General features: G+C 36.8%; 1 protein-coding gene across 1 annotated transcript in view; it reads right to left on the reverse strand.

The window, feature by feature from the left end:
* The window catches only part of SLC7A11 (solute carrier family 7 member 11), a 110,626-nt gene that overhangs the window by 12,909 nt on the left and 77,444 nt on the right, over positions 1–20,273 (reverse strand). The window contains exons 8-11 of the mRNA XM_074276161.1: positions 17,327–17,430; positions 15,786–15,882; positions 12,561–12,710; positions 10,016–10,193 (exon numbers count right to left, since the gene is read on the reverse strand). Of these exons, the coding sequence (XP_074132262.1) occupies positions 10,016–10,193; positions 12,561–12,710; positions 15,786–15,882; positions 17,327–17,430 (529 nt within the window). The remainder of the gene's footprint in view (positions 1–10,015; positions 10,194–12,560; positions 12,711–15,785; positions 15,883–17,326; positions 17,431–20,273) is intronic.

Raw genomic sequence — 20,273 nt, forward strand, 5'->3', positions numbered from 1 at the left:
CAGAGGAGGAGATAAATTGCTTAAATAGTCCCATTTCAGAAAAAGAAATAGAACAAGCTATTAATCAACTCCCCAGGAAAAAATCCCCAGGGCCAGATGGATTCACATGTGAATTCTACCAAACATTTAAAGAACAATTAGCCCCAATGTTATATAAATTATTTGAAAAAATAGGGGATGAAGGAGTCCTACCAAACTCCTTTTATGACACAGACATGGTACTGATACCTAAACCTGGTAGATCGAAAACTGAGAAAGAAAATTATAGACCAATCTCCTTAATGAATATTGATGCTAAAATCTTAAATAAGATATTAGCAAAAAGACTTCAGAAAATCATCTCCAAGATAATACACTATGATCAAGTAGGATTTATTCCAGGAATGCAGGGCTGGTTTAATATTAGGAAAACTATTAATATAATTGACCATATTAATAATCAAATTAATAAGAACCATATGATCATCTCAATAGATGCAGAAAAAGCATTTGACAAAATCCAACATCCATTCCTACTAAAAACTCTTGAGAGTATAGGAATAAATGGACTATTCCTTAGAATAATCAGGAGTATATATTTAAGACCGTCAGTAAGCATAATATGCAATAGAAATAAACTGCAACCTTTCCCTGTAAGATCAGGAGTGAAACAAGGTTGCCCACTATCACCATTACTATTCAATATAGTACTAGAAACGCTAGCCTCGGCAATAAGAGCCGAGAAAGAGATTCAAGGAATTAGAGTAGGAAATGAGGAAATCAAACTATCACTTTTTGCAGATGACATGATGGTATACTTAGAGAACCCCAAAGACTCTGCTAAAAAGCTACTAGAAATAATTCAAAATTTCAGCAAAGTGGCAGGATACAAAATAAATCCACATAAATCCTCGGCATTTTTATATATCACTAACAAAATGCAACAGCAAGAGATACAAAGAGAAATTCCATTCCAAACAAATGTTGATAGTATAAAATATTTGGGAATCCATCTACCAAAGAAAAGTCAGGAATTATATGAGAAAAATTACAAAACACTTGCCACAAAAATAAAATCAGATTTAAATAATTGGAAAGACATTCAGTGCTCTTGGATAGGCCGAGCGAATATAATAAAGATGACAATACTCCCCAAACTAATCTATTTATTTAGTGCTATACCAATCAGACTCCCAAGAAATTATTTTAATGACCTAGAAAAAATAACAACAAAATTCATATGGAAGAATAAAAGGTCAAGAATTGCAAGGGAACTAATGAAAAAAAACTCAGAGGAAGGTGGTCTAAGTGTACCTGATCTAAAGCTATATTATATAGCAGCAGTCACCAAAACCATTTGGTATTGGCTACAAAATAGACCGGTAGATCAGTGGAACAGATTAGATACAAAGGACAAAAAAGGGTACATCTATAGCAATCTAATCTTTGACAAACCCAAAGATTCCAACATTAGGGATAAAAATTCATTATTCGGAAAAAACTGTTGGGAAAACTGGAAATTAGTATGGCAGAAATTAGATATGGATCCACACTTAACACCATATACCAAGATAAGATCAAAATGGGTCCATGATTTAGGCATAAAGAGGGAGATAATAAATAGATTGGAGGAACAGAGGATAATCTACCTCTCAGACTTGTGGAGGAGGAAGGAATTTATGACCAGAGGAGAACTAGAGATCATTATTGATCACAAAATAGAAGATTTTGATTACATCAAACTAAAAAGTTTCTGTACAAATAATACTAATGCAAACAAGATTAGAAGGGAAGTAACAAATTGGGAAAATATTTTTAAAAACAAAGGTTCTGACAAAGGTCTCATTTCCAAAATATATAGAGAACTGACCCAAATTTATAAGAAACCGAACCATTCTCCAATTGATAAATGGTCAAAGGATATGAACAGACAATTCTCAGAGGAAGAAATTGAAACTATATCCACTCACATGAAAGAGTGTTCCAAATCACTACTGATCAGAGAAATGCAAATTAAGACCACTCTGAGATACCACTACACACCTGTCAGATTGGCTAAGATGACAGGAACAAATAATGACAAATGTTGGAGGGGATGTGGGGAAACTGGGACACTAATACATTGCTGGTGGAGTTGTGAAAGAATCCAGCCATTCTGGAGAGCAATCTGGAATTATGCCCAAAAAGTTATCAAACTGTGCATACCCTTTGACCCAGCAGCGCTACTACTGGGATTATATCCCAAAGAAATACTAAAGAGCGGAAAGAGACATATATGTGCCAAAATGTTTGTGGCAGCTCTTTTTGTTGTAGCTAGAAACTGGAGGATGAATGGATGTCCATCAGTTGGAGAATGGTTGGGTAAATTGTGGTATATGAAGGTTATGGAATATTATTGCTCGGTAAGAAATGACCAGCAGGAGGAATATAGAGAGGCCTGGAGAGACTTAAATCAACTGATGCTGAGTGAAATGAGCAGAACCAGAAGATCACTGTACACTTCAACAACAATGCTGTATGAGGATGTATTCTGATGGAAGTGGAAATCTTCAACATAAAGAAGATCCAACTCACTTCCAGTTGATCAATGATGGACAGAGGTAGCTGCACCCAGAGAAGAAACACTGGGAGGGGAATGAAAATTGTTAGCACTAATATCTGTCTGCCCAGGTTGCATGTACCTTCGGAATCTAATGTTTATTGTGCAACAAGAAAGTGATATTCGCACACATGTATTGTACCTAGACTATATTGTAACACATGTAAAATGTATGGTATTGCCTGTCGTCGGGGGGAGGGAATAGAGGGAGGGGGGGTAAATTGGAAAAATGAATACAAGGGATAATATTATAAAATATATATATATATAATAAAAAATAAAAAAAAAAAATATTCCCTTGCTAAACTTGTCACTTTTCTTGGCTATTTTGATTCTTGATATAGAAGGTGGTGAAATGGCTAGAGTGCTAGCCCTCGGAGTGGAGAAGATCAGAATTTGAATCCTTTCTCAGACACTTACTATCTGTAACATTGGACAAATTCATCTACCTCTCTGGGCCTTATCTTCCTCATCTGCAAAATAAAGCTATTTATATTTCAGTAGAGTTCAACCTATCCAGTATAAATCGAATATAAAGTTCTGAGATACACTAAAGAATCAGAAGCTATTTGCCTCTCTGTGGAGTTCAACCTATCCCATAAATCAAGTATAAAGTTCTGAGATATACTGAAGAATCAGAAGTTTAAGGATCTAATAATAAATTTAAGGGTCTAATAAGAAGTCTAATAATAAGACGTCTATTCATGACTTGAAAAACATACATTACTCATGTAAGCTGAGACATGGACCTTAAGTCTGGAATGGTTTTCATATAGGAATAGTATCCTGTTAAATTTTGCTTGACTATATATTAAAGGAGAAGAGTTATTGGAAAAGAACTGGGATAAAAAGAAGTACCAATTAACCTTTTTTAAAAGAAAATTATCATTAAAGTCGAGTACTCAGGCTATACAAGTGGGCCTCCACAGATGCTTGTACCCCCCCAGGTTCAATTTTAAAGCACAAAGATGACCATCAATCCCCTACTTGCAGTAATGCTTATGAAGCATTTTGAGGGCCACAGATTACAACCCCATGATACCGTTCTGGCTATTAATAGATAAAGTGGAGCAGATGAGGCAGCACGTGGTAGAGATTTTGTTATCTGAAAGCTGCAGCATAAAACACTATTTGTGTATTTTTAGCAATACCTTCTGTGTTCAGGAGTTTACCTTGGAAGACTGAAGCAGGAACAGGCCTACTGGCTCTGATTTGCCCAGCCACATATGGTAGGAGTGTGGGAATAGCAGCAGACAGCTAATACATGGGTGAAATATTAACTGCCAGGTGCAAGGCCAAGAGTTCCCCCTCCCACTCTGGGAAAATGGAATTGTAATAATACTTTACATATGAAAAGTGCTTTTATCGTTTTCAAAGGGCATTCAAACACACAATCTCACTTGATCCCCACAGCATGTGCAGTTTTGACCACTAAGGTAGTCTGGGCAGATGTTGAGAATGACTAAACAAGCTTAATTAATTTACAAGCCAGGGTTAGGAAGAAAAATGTCACACTGTGGACTCCATCGAAAGTCTGTCAGACGCACTCTCCTGATTTCTAAGAATCGGATTTATACCGACACCTTCCTCGGGACGAGCGCTCGTGGGACCCTACAGAAGCACAACGTCGTCCATCAGAACAGAGATTTTAATAATTCTGCCAGCACTGCTCTAGGCTGACATAGATAATTATGGGTTTTATTTAAAGGCGAGTGTGTTGTACAGGAAGCCTGGCCTCCACATCCCCCAAATGTTTAGCGTAAGCATTCATTCTCTTGCTGGGAGACGCAGAGGCCACCAATAAAATAGAAAAAAAAAAAAAAAGATTATGGGTCCAGGCTCAGGCTGTACTTTGTCATTTTCCCTGCTACCACAGTGGATTTGAATATGTCACAGAGGTATCTACCCCTCCCTTCCTGCACAAGAAGCTCATGTTTTTAAAAAAGAAAGAAAGAACAGAGGAATTAACTACTCTATCACAGCTGGCAAAAAAAAAAAAAAAAAAAAAAAAAAAAACTGCTTTCCATCGAGCCCACGGCTCCCTTAAAGAGCACATTTTATTTCCATCAGAGGAACGCTATCAAGCAAAAAGTGGTTCAACACTGGCATCCTGTGGCCAGAAAGATTAATCAAATCTCAGCTTCTGCTTTTCAGGCTCCGAGCATCCTCTTACTCTCTGAGTCTTCCGCAGCTCTCTGCTACTTCCTAATGGTGGTCAGTGAAATCTCACTGCTGGCAGAGGTATATTAGGAATATTGGGTACAGCCTCGTTGGAGGCTCTGTGTCCCTCTAAAGGGGCTCATATAATCTGTTAACTTTAAAGAAGCCCAGGTCCAGCTAAGAAATAAGCCTGCAGCAGGAAAGAATAAGTTCTAGCACAGCAGGTAATGGGGGAAAGCCTCCTAGGTAACTAAGCTCATGTGATTCCTCTCTAAAAAAGCGTTACAAGTTTTATTCATGAGGCTCAGAATACCTGTGTACATGTGCACATGTATAATGTAATTGCATGTCTGTGTATGTATACAAACATGCAAGTATGTATGTATTTGTGTGCATGTAGATATGTGTATACACACACATACATACATTTATATATACGGATTTTTTTGTTACACCAGCAATAAATATTAATTTCATATATTTAACTACAAAGGCATTTCATGAGAGTATGGGTAGAGAATAACACAAAATCAGAGGAAGTCATTACCTTTTGGCACTCTCTTGCAAGGAAGCTATAAAGATAATGACTGATAAGATGTTGGTTTAAATCAGAAAATCCCCAGATACTCAGGAGGCTCCAATACCATTTCCTTTTCAAAATCACCCACTACAGTATTGCTAGTAAAATTCAGGAAGGATGAGAGCTAAATGTGGAGGTCACACACACACACATTCAGAGATCAGTGAGGGGGAAAACAATGCTACAAAGAGATTTGAAAGGGAGGAGCAAGTGGGCAAGAAAGGAGGAAATGGGAATCAACTGAGGAAACTGCAAAAGCTGGAATTGGAAAGGAAGGTGTGAGATGCAGAAGGCAGCTGTGAGCTCAGGAGCAGGAGCAGAAGCAGGAAAGAATCACAGGCTGGAAGCATCCTCAGGGAGGCAGAAGAGGAGCAAATGCACCTCCCAATGCTTGACAGGGGGTGAGTTTCTCTTTTCATTATCTCATCATGAGATAAAATCCATAAATCAATAAACTAGGCTCTAAATGCCAGCTGTTTTCTCCTCATAATTTCCCTAAGACCATCCACTCTTCATATATGCATACATGCATACCTGCACACATGGAGAGATAAGAGAGACAGAAAAGAAGAGAAGAAAGAGAAAAAGGAGAGAAGAGAAACAGAAATAATAAGAATTAAGGGGAAGGAGAAAGGAAGGAAGATAAAGGAGGAAAAAAAGAAAAGAAGGAGACAGAGAGACAAAGAGAGGAAGGGGAATGGAAGAAGGGAAGGAGGGAAAGAAGGAAGGAGATAGAAATGAATATGTAAAAAAATCTATTGATTCTTATATGGATTTATATACCTATAATAATTCATTGATTCTATATACATATATTCTATTATATATTTATAGATAGATCGATATAGACAGAATACGTGTGATATGCATCGTATATATTCTATGTGTATGTGAACCAAGCAATTCCTATATGTATGTAATACATATGCATACATATGTATGAGTCCATGCATATGCATATAGTCTGAGAATGTATTTTAAATACAAGTGGTTTCCTGTGTAACTCTATATATTTCACCATACTGCCAAAGGGGTCCAAGACACATAAACATTTCCTGCTCTAGGAAAACTGTAAGGGCATTATAGATTTCTCTCTAAGTTAAAAACAGCAACAGAGCATTTGTTACATACCTACTACACTCTAAAAATGAAAACCAGACTCTTCCCTCAATAATTAGCACATATGCCACTAAAAACATAAGTTTTTAACATGATTTCATATCATTAAGCACCATTTATGTCAGGCACTGAGATGGGGACTAGAAATGTCTTACATTTTCACAGTGCTCCAGGATATCATCTTAAAGAGGGAAAGGGCCATTTCATTTCAAGAATATACCAGAGCGCACCCTGACAAGAGCCAAGTTGAGAAAAGGCACACTAAAAGGAAGCTTCGGTGATTTTCCTGCCATACAATTCTAATGTTCACTGTTCAACCAGACCTTTCCAAGAGGAGGTGATTTCATGAACAGCCTAAAATATGTAAAAAAAAATAAAATTTCAAGGGAAATATTTTGACTGGGCTAAGAATACTTATTAACGAACCTGTTAGAAATTTGTTAATCTAATTCTTCAAAATTTCTGGAAATAGAATCTATCAAAATATTACTCAGAAAAAAAATTCAGACTTAAATAGGAAGAAATGGGGACAGGATAAATGAGTACAGAGTCTAGTTTGAGTAGATAGTGGGTCCATGGGTCTCCAATGCTGATGTTCCCCCGGCCGGTATTGGTCTTCCCCAACCTTCCATATGACTTTCTATTCAAGGAGTTCTTGGGATGGAGCTAATATGGCAGAGTAAAGTCAAAAAACCCTCCCAGTTCCCCTGGAAAAACACCTGAAACTATGCTACTATGGTGATAGAGCAGACCAAAATACAAACTCGGATGAGAACAGAATCTCCCTGGAAGAAATTAAAGAATGAGATAAATTCGTCTCAAGACCAAAGAGACTTCTTGGAAATGCTCTTATGACTTTGTTTTATTCTATACATAGTTTAGATTTGCTTAGTTCATACTGGTTCATAATGCTCCCCTCTAACTGAGGTTATCTCACTTTTGTCTTTATATCCTCAGATCCTAGAGCAAGTCCTATTACATGGTAGACACTTGTTGCTGTGAAGTGAATCAAAATCCTAAACACTAATGCAAAAATGAAGAGGTCTAGTCTGCCAAAGACAGCTAGATTCTGAGAAAATGTCTATGGCACCATGTAGTTCCCACACTATTTATCATCTTTACTACATCCTCCACCTCCGTATCTAGCCCTTTTCCCAGCCATGCTACAATCTGACACTGATGCAACTCAACACAACCTACATGTCCCAGGATGTGCCCATGTTCTACACAGGGGGGACCATGCAACAAACAATGGCTCTTGTGCTAGGTGCCAAGATATACTAGGTTTGATAGAGAACACTGAGAAGAACCTGTGATAATAAAGATCATGGAGTCTTCATTCCCTTCCTCCTAAATGATTTGAGCTGTTTATCCCCCACACACACACACTTTTTAGGGGAGGTGGGAGAGGGATTTCAGTCAACAATTATTGAACAGCCACCATATACAAAGCCCTACCTCGGATTCTCTGAAATACAACATTTTGATTAAGCTGCCTTTATTCCCAATCCTGAACCACTGTAATTAAGTTACTTAAGGGATTGGAAAGTACAAGTAGGTCATTACATACCTAATAACATTTTTTATCTAAAAATTCTTTAACAGAGCTTAATAGCTTTAAAATCTTAAAGAGCTACTCTCTGCCTGAAATAAATGTCCTGGCAAGGTTCTTCCAACAGTGGTATCAGCCTAGCCTGAAAAGGACTTACTTAGTGGCTTGAATTCAAATGTTTCTCTTCTTTCCAAAAATTATTCACTTCAGAGAGGAGCAACCCTCAATTTAGAAACTGGTTGTTCTTCAAAAAGATTGTTTTGTTTTGTTTTGAATGCAAGTTGTTTATAACTGCAATTTGACTTTTTTTGGGTTTTTTTTTGGAAATATGGTGTCCCAAGCTAGCCCACAATAACCTGTTAACCTAAAATGTCGTATAGGAGAATTGACTCATCATGTCTAACAATGTTTCTTTGGGTAAACGCACAGATTTTCTTTTTGCAATACCTGAAATACAACTATCTTTCCTCTTCCTCCTCCTCCTGCACTGTAGTGGTTTTTGGTTTTGAAGATTTTCTTCTTCCATCTCCCCCTACCTATTAAGAAGGAGGTAGAGACTGGGGCCTTGGAAGATAAAAGGGAGAGTTTTGGAGAAGTGAAGAGAAACAATACCTCCTGCCATTATAACCCCCTTGTGGGGCAGAGATTTCTGGGAAATCTGTTCCTTTTCTTCCACAAGCCCTAAGGATTAGCTCAGGATGATTCTCTACCCCCAAACAAACTACACTACTCTCTGTCAATTCCCTAAATAGATTTTGTGCTTCTAACCTCTGACCTTTCCTGAGCAATCAAACAAGAACCAGGTACCCTGAGACAATACAAAATGTTCCCAGAACTACATTAAAATGTTGGGAAACCTTTAACAAAATACATAAAATTGCAATAAAATATAGATAACATTACATTTTAAAACTAAGTCAGTATGTTCCCCGTCAGGATCCTCATTCATAGAGGGTTTAGTGGCCCCTGTTCTATATGGCTTTGACATCAATGCCTTAAGCAATTTCCCTATTCCAAGCATAAGCTGAAACCCATCCTTTTCTCTGCTAGACTTAAAACCCTTCCCTCATGACCCAGTTAAATATAATCTCTATAAAACAGCCATTTCTGTTAATATAGATTCTGACTCATGATAGACCAAAGGAGAAAGTAGATCATATGAGGTTATACACAGGGCATCTAGAATGTAGTATTATTTTTTAAATGATTGGCTATCAGGTAAAAAAATCAGCAAGAAGCTCCCAGATGAAGTGCTTGGATCCTGGCTGAACTAGACAAATGGCAACATAGGGAAGTGGAACAAAAGATCTTAAAAATACATACTAGGCAAAAATCCTGTTTTCAGATAGGTAAACTGAACCCCAAGGAAGTTTAATGACATTGCTACTAAATGCACACTGATACACGATTTGAGTCAAATTAACAGAATCAGAAAGATAGAGTTGGAAAGAATTATAAAGGCCACTGAGTCCATTTTGCAGATAAGGGAACTGAAGGTCTGGAAAGCTGATTGACTTGCACAACATTGTTGAAACAATAAACAGCAGAGATGGGATTTGAATCCAGTTCCTTTTGCTTTTTTGCCACCACAATTTTCTTAAATTTTTATTGTTTTTTTTTTCCAATTATCAGTTATGTCCAACTCTTCATAACCCTATATGGATTTTCTTGGCAGATTTGCCATTTCCTTCTCTAGCTCATTTTATAGATGAGGAAACTGAAGCAAACAGTGTTAAGTGACTTGCTGAGTCTCTGAGACTGGATTTGAACTCAGAATGAAGTATTTTCCTGATTCCAAGACTGGTATCTATCCATGTACTATCCAGCTGCCCCATACATATAAATGTATATGGTAGTTATATATATTCTTCTCCTTTAGAACTTAAGCATCTTGAGTACAAATGCCATTTAATTGCCATTTTAATGCATGCTGTTTTAAGAAATACACATATCCCAACCAGTGTGGCTTTCACAATAACGATATATCTACCTTTATTAAATCTTTGCATGATATCAAGACCGTTACCTGATATTCTCTGGAACCACGTAGGCTTCTTGTCCCAGACAATGAAGAAATAGTATGCCGGGACACCAGTCAGCGTGATCCCAAAACCTATCCCGGTACTGAGAGGATCGGAATAAAGGGACAAGGCCACCATGAAAAGGCATGTGAAGGAAAAGAGAGCTGGGATAAACAGCGGCACCTGAAATAAAAAGAGATGACAAAGGTCACTTAGAGCTCTCATTGGACACTAAATAAATGTGATACAAATAAATAAAAGTTAAGTCACTTCTTATAGCTATGGACTTGATTACACTGATGAAAGGCACCTCAGTAATAAATGCCCAATAATGGCATCATGGGGTATATATTAAAACATGTTTGGAATAGGTCAAGATGGATGTCTTCACGTCATATAAAACATAAAACACTATTTCTTACAGATGCCCTTTCTTATGTTGGTTAAGTATTAGTGTTAGAGATGTAAATAAAAATTTTGCTACCCAGGGCAAGGTTTACCAAGAACACAGCAAAACAAAACAAACATCAGGGTAAGTTATGTCAAGTATCCAGAGAACATTTGAAGAAATATTTCCATTGGGCAGGAAGCTGGAGAAAGATTGGGATGCTACAAGGTGCTGCTGGAGGTGAGAGTTTACATGGGTTTGATAGTTGAAGGAAGAAGACACTTTCTGGAAATTTTCTTCTTTACTTAAATCAATTAATTGTTTTACTGTGCTGAAGGACCATAAAGTATTATCAGTGAGCAATAACACTCTAGAGTAAAGACCTGTCTTAATTTTGACTGTGATGAACATATTTTATATTTTTGGACTTCAAAAATTGAACCTTTGAGAGTTGCCATTATAATCCATTTTAATATGATACAAGTGGCATAGGCCACTTGTTACACTTAAAAATGATTAAGTGTGTATTGATTTCTTTTCCGAGAAATGCCACAAGGACTGATAAAAGGATAAAAGAGGCAAATTCCTCTTTGACCACTGATGAAGATAGTCCCCAACACTATGCAATGAATATAATTAAAAAGTTTTCTGACAACATTATCAGTGTCTTTTTAAAAGGAACTTAATGACAAGATCCAATCAGTTTTATGAAGGATTCAGAGAAACTGTGGTTATAATACTCAGTTTTTCCAAGGAAAGTTGTGATGAATAAAATAAACGTTTTACAAAGTGATATATTTTTCTTGAATTTTACCCCAAAATATGAACTTAATAGTTTTCTTTTTGGAGAATGCAATTCAGAAAAAGAAATTATATGATAACATCAAATAGCTATGTTGGTGACATTAAAATACTCAAAAAATTTCATTTGTAAACTCCTGATTTCTTATATTCAGCTGCAGCTGTGTAAGGGGGAAGGATTTTGTTACATACAAATGATGCCTTGTACAGATTATCAAGATAATAAGTCAGGATGATGATAATGATAAGGACTAGACCTTAGCTTTCTTCAGTATGGAGAACTCCCAATGAAGACACTCCCTTTACCAACGTTGGTCAGTATCTTCTCTGTAATTTATACCCATAAAAAGTTGCTTAGAGCAGACTTATCAAACTCTTTTACCCACCAAGCATCTCATAAAAATCCCAAGTATAGTGAAGCAGATTAAAATATTTGGGAAATGTTTACCAAAATAAATAAAAATACAACCTAAGAGAAATAATTGAATTTGTGATTTTTCTAAGCCAATATGAGGGTAATAGTGATTCACTTCCATTTTAGTTTACCATATTACATATTGGTTTACGGGCTAAGCCCTTTTTTAAAAATTCCAAGCCCACTTAGATTTCTCTAGTCTCTGCAAGATCCTGTATTGGGTGCTGAAGATACAAAGGTGAAATTCCCTCATTTTTACTCTTTTGAACCTATAGAAGGTTATGGACAAGTAGAACACAAGCAAAACCTACAGTCTCCATCATTTAGAGGGAATAACAGGAATGTGTTGAACCAGCACTTCCTGAAACCTAATTATCCATTTTGGTGTGAGCCTTTATAAGAATGATTCAGTTAAAACTATAAATCTGAGGAGTTATTATTTTGTTGATTGTCAAGACTTAAAGTGATGGAAAAATGTTAATAGTTCTGATTAAACTTAAAAGCATATCCCCGCCCACCCCAGGGAACTAATCATTAAATAAATGCCAGCACACCCTTGTAATAACAAGATCAACAGGATCACAAATCCAATAGAATAATGTAATAATTAGTGGTCTTTCATAAATCTTTACCTGACTCCTTGAAAATCTTTATGGCTCTTGACAATCCTAAGATTTTCTTTCTAACTTGTCAAAGAAGAAATCTGGAAAGCCTATAAATTCTCAACCCTCTAAAGTCAACAGGTGTGATCATGAGAAACACAAGTCTACTAAAGAGCTTCCTTCAGCAGGGAAAATAGTCTTGTATTTAAGGAAATCTATAGGCCATACATTTGCCAGGAGATTCAAGAGAAAACTCTTGTCACCAGTGTCATCATTGACTTGTCCCAAGTAAAGAGCTATGACTTGTGGAGATTTATGTAAAACCATTAAAATGACTAGATTACCTTGAAAGGACGATGCATATCTGGCCGTTTGTATCGGAGATAAATCAGTCCTGCAACTGCTAGCCCAATAAAAAGCCACCTGGCAAAACTGAGGAAATTCAAAAGACTATAAAGATCACCGAAGAAAAGCATTATCATCGTCAAAGGGTACTGTGGGGAGAAAAAGAGAGAAAAAACAAAGTTTCCAATTGAGTCTAGCAAAACAGAACATACAAATAACGAGAGCACTACAGAGCATCAGCCACTAATTAGATTTCAAATGACCTCTTAGACCAGTGAGCCACCAATGTGTTGTAAGAAACAGTGAATTAACAGCACCATTTTGTGACATGACTAAAAGCAAGACCATCATTATTATCTCCTCCCACCCGCAAACAAAATAACTAACAGGATCAACGAACAGGGCCATTCTATTTTAATATGAGCATCTGGTTATGGGTTTGTTCCTTTCATTGAAGGGGGAAAAGAGAAGAGAAAATATTTTTATATCAAGTCAAAGAAATTAAACTCTGGAAATAGAGTACCTAGATTCATATGCTATGTAGGACACTTGTTATAGTTGAAAATAGTTAAGTTGGTATTGATTTCCTTTTTTGAGATTATGGTAATGTGAGTGTCCTTGGGCTAATTATCTGATTTCTCTGGGTTTCTGTTTCCTATTCTCTGTCAAATGCAGGAACTGGATTGGAAGACTTGTATGTCGCCTTTAAAAGTTCAAAATTCAATGTAATATACATTAATAATATATCTACTACATGCCAGAAGTGTGCCAACTTTTGGGGATACAGAGACAAAAATGAAACTATTCTTGACTTCAAAAAGTTTACATTTATTTGTGTGTACATACACACATGTCATATATGTGCATAAATATACATGCATGCATACATATATATGTATAGATGTAGATATTTCCATTCTATACAAAATTACATATATGCAGGAGTAAAAAACAAAATAATTATCATTTAAAAATTGGGGGAAGGGGGCAGCTAGGTGGTGCAGTGGATAGAGCACCAGCCCTGAATTCAGGAGGACCAGAGTTCAAATCTGGTCTCAGACACTTAACACTTCTTAGCTGTGTGACCTTGGGCAAGTCACTTAACCCCAGCCTCAGGAAAAAAAAATTTAAAAAATAAAATAAAATAAAATAAATAAATAAAAATTGGGAAAGGAACTAAGTACTAGCAGAATTAAGAAAGGCTCTTGTAAGAGAAGGCAGAGCTTGGAAGAAATGAGCTGAGTTTGGGAGGAAATGAGGATTTCCAAAAGGCTGAGATAAGAAGGAAGACACCCTATGTAAAGATCCAAAGGTGAGAGAATGTCATTAATGGGAAGCAACAAGTTGGCTCAAATGTAGACTATGAAAAGAATCATTATGAAAACCTAAGTTGATGTCAGACTGTGAAAGACTTTTAAATGTCAAATATGGGAGTTTGGTTTTTAGCCTAAAAGCAACAGGGAATCACTGGAATTTCTTGAACGGAGTTTGACACAGTCCAATCATTAGTTTAGGTATAAATTTTCAACAATAAAATAGAGAATTGATGTGGGAGAAGGGTTTGCAGGTAAACCAATTAGAAGCCTATTAAAATAACCCAGGCAAGAGATAAATCTATGTTACTATACGCCTGTTTGTTTTGTTTTTTAGTATGACTGCATATGAAGCTATAACAAATAATAATGGCATAAGATATTTTGAAAACCAATGGCTCTTTCTCATAAACGCTGCCCAATAAATTCCTTGAGCTACACACCTGCGAGCGGGCATCTCTACATAATGGTACCCTTACTCCTGAATACAAACCACTGACCTTTCTTTCCCTCCAAAGTCACTCTCACTCTGTGCCTGCCTCGTCTGACCCTCAAGACAGTAAAAAATAAGGAAGAAGTCAAGATCAGCACAAAGTGTCTCTGCAGCTGCGCATACCAAGGAGGGCCTGAGTGGCAGTCTGGGCTGTAAATGAAAGGCCTCTTCATAGAATAAATAATACATTCTGTTCTCACGGGGGAAGCTTATGGAGAACGTGTACTTCAGAAGGAATTTTTGCAGAAACATTTTGAAATAAATTAAATGCATTTATTTTTTTTAAAAAGTCCAATGCCTTATCTAGTGCCCCTCATAGCAGATGGAAGTGCTGAAAAATAATAGGTAAAAGTTTACATCAGTAATGGATTCTGGGAGTATTTTCTATCTCCTACTAGCTATTACGACCTGTTTTTTCCAAAATTTATGTCCCTAAATGAAAAAAAAAATGTTGAAACCCTAATTTGGGTTTTAATATGTGCATGTGATTCCTTTTAGGTACTCTCCCCAACTGTCTCACTTTTAATCACAGAATCACTCCCCAGCCCAAGTCTTCCTCCATTATCTTTGTGCATAATTGTCTGTGCTTTTCATTATAAGGCGTCTATGATGAGCCTGGGTGTTCTCAGTCTACAGCACTGAGCTTCACTTTCAATTAAGTGAATCTGAGCTTCATTACTCAGACAGCCTTTTCTACAAGGTGTTGAGTCAGTGACAGGGGTCAAGCTAATCATTTCCCTTCAAACTCTAAGGAAAATCATAATGAGATGGGCTTTAGTTACCTGCCTGGGAGAGTTAAATGTGACGAGGAAGAAAGATGGAGCAAAGGGAGGCCGTGTTCTACAGGGAAGAGAACATCTAGAGGACTGGGGTTCAAATCCCACTGCTAATAAATACTACAGCTGTGTCACCTCGGAAAACATACTCAACATCCTGAGCCTCAATTCCCTCATCGATAAAACGAGAGGACTGCAGGAGAAAGTTTCTGAAGAACTACAAACCTATGGGTGGTGGACAGAAGTAAGGCTTTATAGAGGAAACAGGGCTGGCCCTGAGCAATAGGAGCTAATTTGAATCCTACCTCCAATACTCGATTGGTTATGTGAACTATGCAAAAGTCACTTAAATATTCTGACCCCTCAGTTTCCTTATCTGTAAATGAGACCGATAACCTCTGCAGAGTCAATGTCTTAGACGTGCATTTAAAGAATCTCACATACCTCAGAGTACTGTATAAATGTCAGTAATGAAAAAGGAATCCATAAGGACGGAACACTACTCATGCAAGTCTCACTCCACCCCTTATAAGCTTCAGTAAGAAAAGTGAAGAAAGCAGCCCCTGAGAAGTTTCCTTTGATTCCGCCTTTGCAAGCCTGTTATCCCCGTTTCATGGAGAAGCACTTGTTAATATGCATTACCAAAACGATGACAGCTGGCAGAGGAGTGTGCTTGCGGACATGAATCATGGAGAGGATTTCTGGAAGGTGACCCTCACGGGAAGCAACATAAAACAACCTGATGGGAGAAAAATGTGGATTGACTTTATGAATGTTCGTTCCACAAAGGAAAACTTGAGAAAACCAGAATCTTTTCATATGGAATGGGCTCAGTTCTCCCAAAGTGAATCCTGGCATTTCTCTTTTGAGGCAGGACTACAGAAATAGTGAAAGAAACCGAATTTAGAAGTATACAAAATTTGCCAATCCCATACGATTATTCATTAAGTAGACTGAATAGTCAATGTCTCATTTACGGTGAGTTCCTGCATCTTAAAAAAAAAAAAAAAAAAAAAAAAAAAAAAGGAGCAAATAATAATGACAATGGAAAAGCTGACAGTTTTAATCATTCCAAGTAAAAACCAGAGTCCTGGCCTTCAAGAAAACTTGAATTCCGACCTGTTTCTGCCTCTGCTACTATTGTCTGGTTGGCCCCAGTTTTAACCTCCCAACACCTCCAAGAAACTATTTAAGGCTTAAATTAGAGAGTTCTCATTGGTCTACATTGTGGAAGGGCCTTTTTCACACCAGTGAAGGCATTGATAAAAATTAATCAGAAGAGTACTAATGATCATTTTTATGATTGACAATAAAAATAATGAAAATGAAATGATAGGCCCTTTGTAAGATAATGTAGCATTTTGACCTTTGTCTCCTCTCTTTTTCTCAGACTCTCTCACTGTATCTCTATGCTTCTCTCTGTTCTCTCTCTCTCTCTCTCTGTCTCTCTCTCTCTCTCTCTGTCTCTCTCTCTCTGTGTGACTCTCTCTGTGTGTCTCTTTCTCTCTCTCTTTCTCTCTGTCTCTGTCTCTGTCTCTCTCTCTGTCTCTCTCTTTTCACAGGGATTGAACCTAGAAACTTCCTTTATAAATTCAAGTTGACATCTCTGAAAATTAGTATCTTAGAGAGCTGTTTGGCATACTCGAAAGCAACTTTCCCAGAGTCAGATAGGATGCATGTGTCTGAGGCAGGAGGATTCCAGATTTCTGGCTCTAAAATACAGACACACACACACACACACACACACACACACACACACACACGAAATTCAACTCCCTATTCACTATATCCCTATCTCTATTTATTATCCTCCTATCTGACTGTATCTATCTATCTAACTAAGGTTAGATAGACCTTTCCAGGACCTTTCTAGGTCCAAAACACCTTTAGAGCCAAAAGCAACCTATGCTATTATACCTGTTATTATCACTAAAAAAGATACTAATCTTCATGCACCTCAAAGAGTTATAATCAAGTTAAAGGTAATATCTCAAAATAAAGGAAGTCAGAGTGCCTCTTTCCTCATCTGGGGATTAAAACTGGAAGAAATCTTGGAGATTATCTTAATGACTCTATTCTAGCCTATCTCCTCATTCTATTGATAAAACCATTATTTTGGTTAGTTGGACCAGCATAACCAAAGAGCAGTCATCTTTTGATTAAGTACACATTTATTCTCTTACCTGGAGACAGCAAAAACGCCCCCATTCATGGAGCCAAAACAGGAAAGGGCAACAAAAACTGGAACGGCTAATGAGAATTTTCCCAAAAGCCTTTCTGCAAAGGTCTAGAGAAAGATACAATAAAGAAAATATTTATAAGGTGGAAGAAAAATGAAGTAGTTTGCCAAGAATAAAAATGAACTTCTTAATAATAATTCTTAATTGCATAAGACACAAAATTATTCTTATAAAGTGGGCCACAATGGATTGATTACCTCTTTTAGACTCAGTTGGTCATACATGAGTACATTTAATGTGAACAGGGAGGAAAGGAGTGGAAGAAAGATGAGAGGAAGGAGTTATCCTATTGTTCAGCAGCCCATAGGTAAGAGAGAGGAATAGCAGCATCATGAAGATAAGAAAGCAAGAAGCATTTATTATCTTGTTACTTATATGCAAGCATTGTCGTAAGTGCTGGAACTACCAAGGAGGTTAAAAAAAAGCAGAACTATCATCACTGACCCAAAGGAGCTTAAGTTCTAATGGAAAAGACAACATGCAAACTACTACACACATTTACCTATATCTACATGAATATTGATAGATGTTTAGTCATATGCAGAAAAATATTATATATGCACACACACAAAGACATAGTTTTTGTGTATAGGGAAGGAGAGCATTCCAGGCATCGGAGACAGAATAAAGACAGGAGATAGTATTTTATGCAAGGGATGATCAGAAAGTGAGTGTTACTGATTGTTAGGTAAAAGAAATGAAATAAAATAAGTGTAAGACTAGAAAGATAGGAAGGGGTCAAGTTGTAAAGTTGGGATTTCCTATTAGCTTCTACAGGTAATAGGGAGTCACTGACTGAGGTTCACTGAGTAGGAAGGTGACATGGCCTGACCTGTGCTTTGATAAAAATCATTTGGAGAGTTGAATGGTGAATGCATAGGAATGAGGAGAAACTTGAGGCACAGAGACTAACCACAGGACTACTGGAGAAATCCAGAAATGAGATGATAAGAATATGAATCAAAATTGTCACTCATGTGAGTGAAGAGAAGGGAAAGTATAGAGCAGATGGTAGAAATGACAAAACTTGGCAACAGATTTTTTAGGACATGGGAGTGTGAGGAGACAATAGTGATACTTGTGTTGTAAACCAGGGTAATTAGGAGGGTGATGGTACCTTCAACATTAGTAAGGAAGTTTAGAAGGGAGAAGGATTTAAGGGGAGAAGAGTTAACACAAAAAATATCCAGTCACTCTGGGCACACATTCAACTGCAAATCTCTTCAATTCTCCTTAACAAGGTGATCATTTTTTTTCCTTGAGACCTCTGTCCATATGAAGTCAGTTTAGAACAGTGAGATTCTAGTATCATTAAGTGAATACTTCCTCCTTCTAATCCATATGAAATTTCAGAAGCTACATTTCTGGATCAAGAGGAGTCCTGATTTTTATTTATAATACAAACCTGACAAGCCTACAATCCATTTGAGAACATTTCTATACATGCAGGAAGTAGACAGTAAGGGAAGAAAAGGGTTGCCTATCATTCTCATCACCCATTCAAACAGCTGGACCCATTTGAATTACTAATCAAGCTAGGGACATAGTTTTAAGGCATCAGTTATCCATATTCCCAGAGGGGAGCTGGTATGCTTCCTAACACTTCTCCCACTGGTGGGATGATGATACCCATTGTTACCTTACTAAGTATAAGAGGAACTCAAGACAGTCTGTGAAACCTCCTTTAATGAAACCCAAATTCATTTTTTAGCTTCTTATACTTAAGATTCTAAGAACACAAGAACATATCTCCAGAAAACTTACTCATTCAATTCATCCAAAATGATGCATCAAGTCCCATGGAAATTAGCAAAAGATAAATACAGAGAGAAGTAATATAATACATATGTTTATTTTTGATGTTATTTCTAACATTATTCCCTCAGAATATGCATCACAGCATACTTTCCTCAGTGGTATGAATGATGGAAATTTTTACTATGCAAAACATTATTGTTGGGCATGCATGTATACACAAAAATGAAAATTTCTAGCATTGATTAATTGCCTTTGACATGGATGATGCATTATTATCTCAGACCATACCAGGACCCCCTGACCCCCCAAAAAGTTAACAATCTTTAAATGTTAAAATCACATTGCAGACTTGAAATGAGTAATATATATGCATATATATATGATTTCAATTATTTTGTATGACAAGTTGCAGTGAGCAAAATCATTCTTAGTGCACTAAACTCCCACATGTGACCAAAAGAGATTAGGCAGCTTATCCTTCGTAAGTGATGCTGGCTGAGTAATGTAGTACTGTCTATTTAAAAAGTACAATCCACCAGGAGGGGGTTCACAAACTAATCTACAGATCTAGGTTAGATTTTATGTTCAACATGTAGTCTAATAGAGTAGCCTAGAGCACTGAGAAACCAAGTGAATTGGGCAGAAGTTTCACTGCAGTTATATTTCAAAAGCAGGAATTGTACCCTAGTCTTCCTTGGTTTCTGTTTCTCTATGTCCGTCTTTGTCTCCATCTTTCTTTTCATATGGAATTCCAACTAAATGTTTTTTCTCTCATCAATAAAGATTTTTAATGAAGTAGTATGAATTTTTAATAGATTATGAAACAAATATTTACAAAAGAAAAAAAAATTTCCCAATCCCTCTTGATTATCCTGTTTAGTTTATCCTGCTTTTATCTTGTACATAGTTGATCATGTACTCTTAGATTGTGAACTCCTCAAGGGCATGGACTGATTGTTGCCTCTTTTATTTTGGTTTTCTAATATCCAGCACTTAGCACAATGCCTTGTACAAAGAAGACTTGTTAATAAACACTTACCAACAGTTTCTCAGAGTCAACAATTGTTTTATACACAATTTGGTCAACTCGAAAATCCTGAACAGGAACTTTGGGAAAAAGTTGAGTCAGAGA

The sequence above is a fragment of the Sminthopsis crassicaudata genome, chromosome 6 (assembly GCF_048593235.1).
Source record: "Sminthopsis crassicaudata isolate SCR6 chromosome 6, ASM4859323v1, whole genome shotgun sequence".
Lineage (NCBI taxonomy): Eukaryota > Metazoa > Chordata > Mammalia > Dasyuromorphia > Dasyuridae > Sminthopsis > Sminthopsis crassicaudata.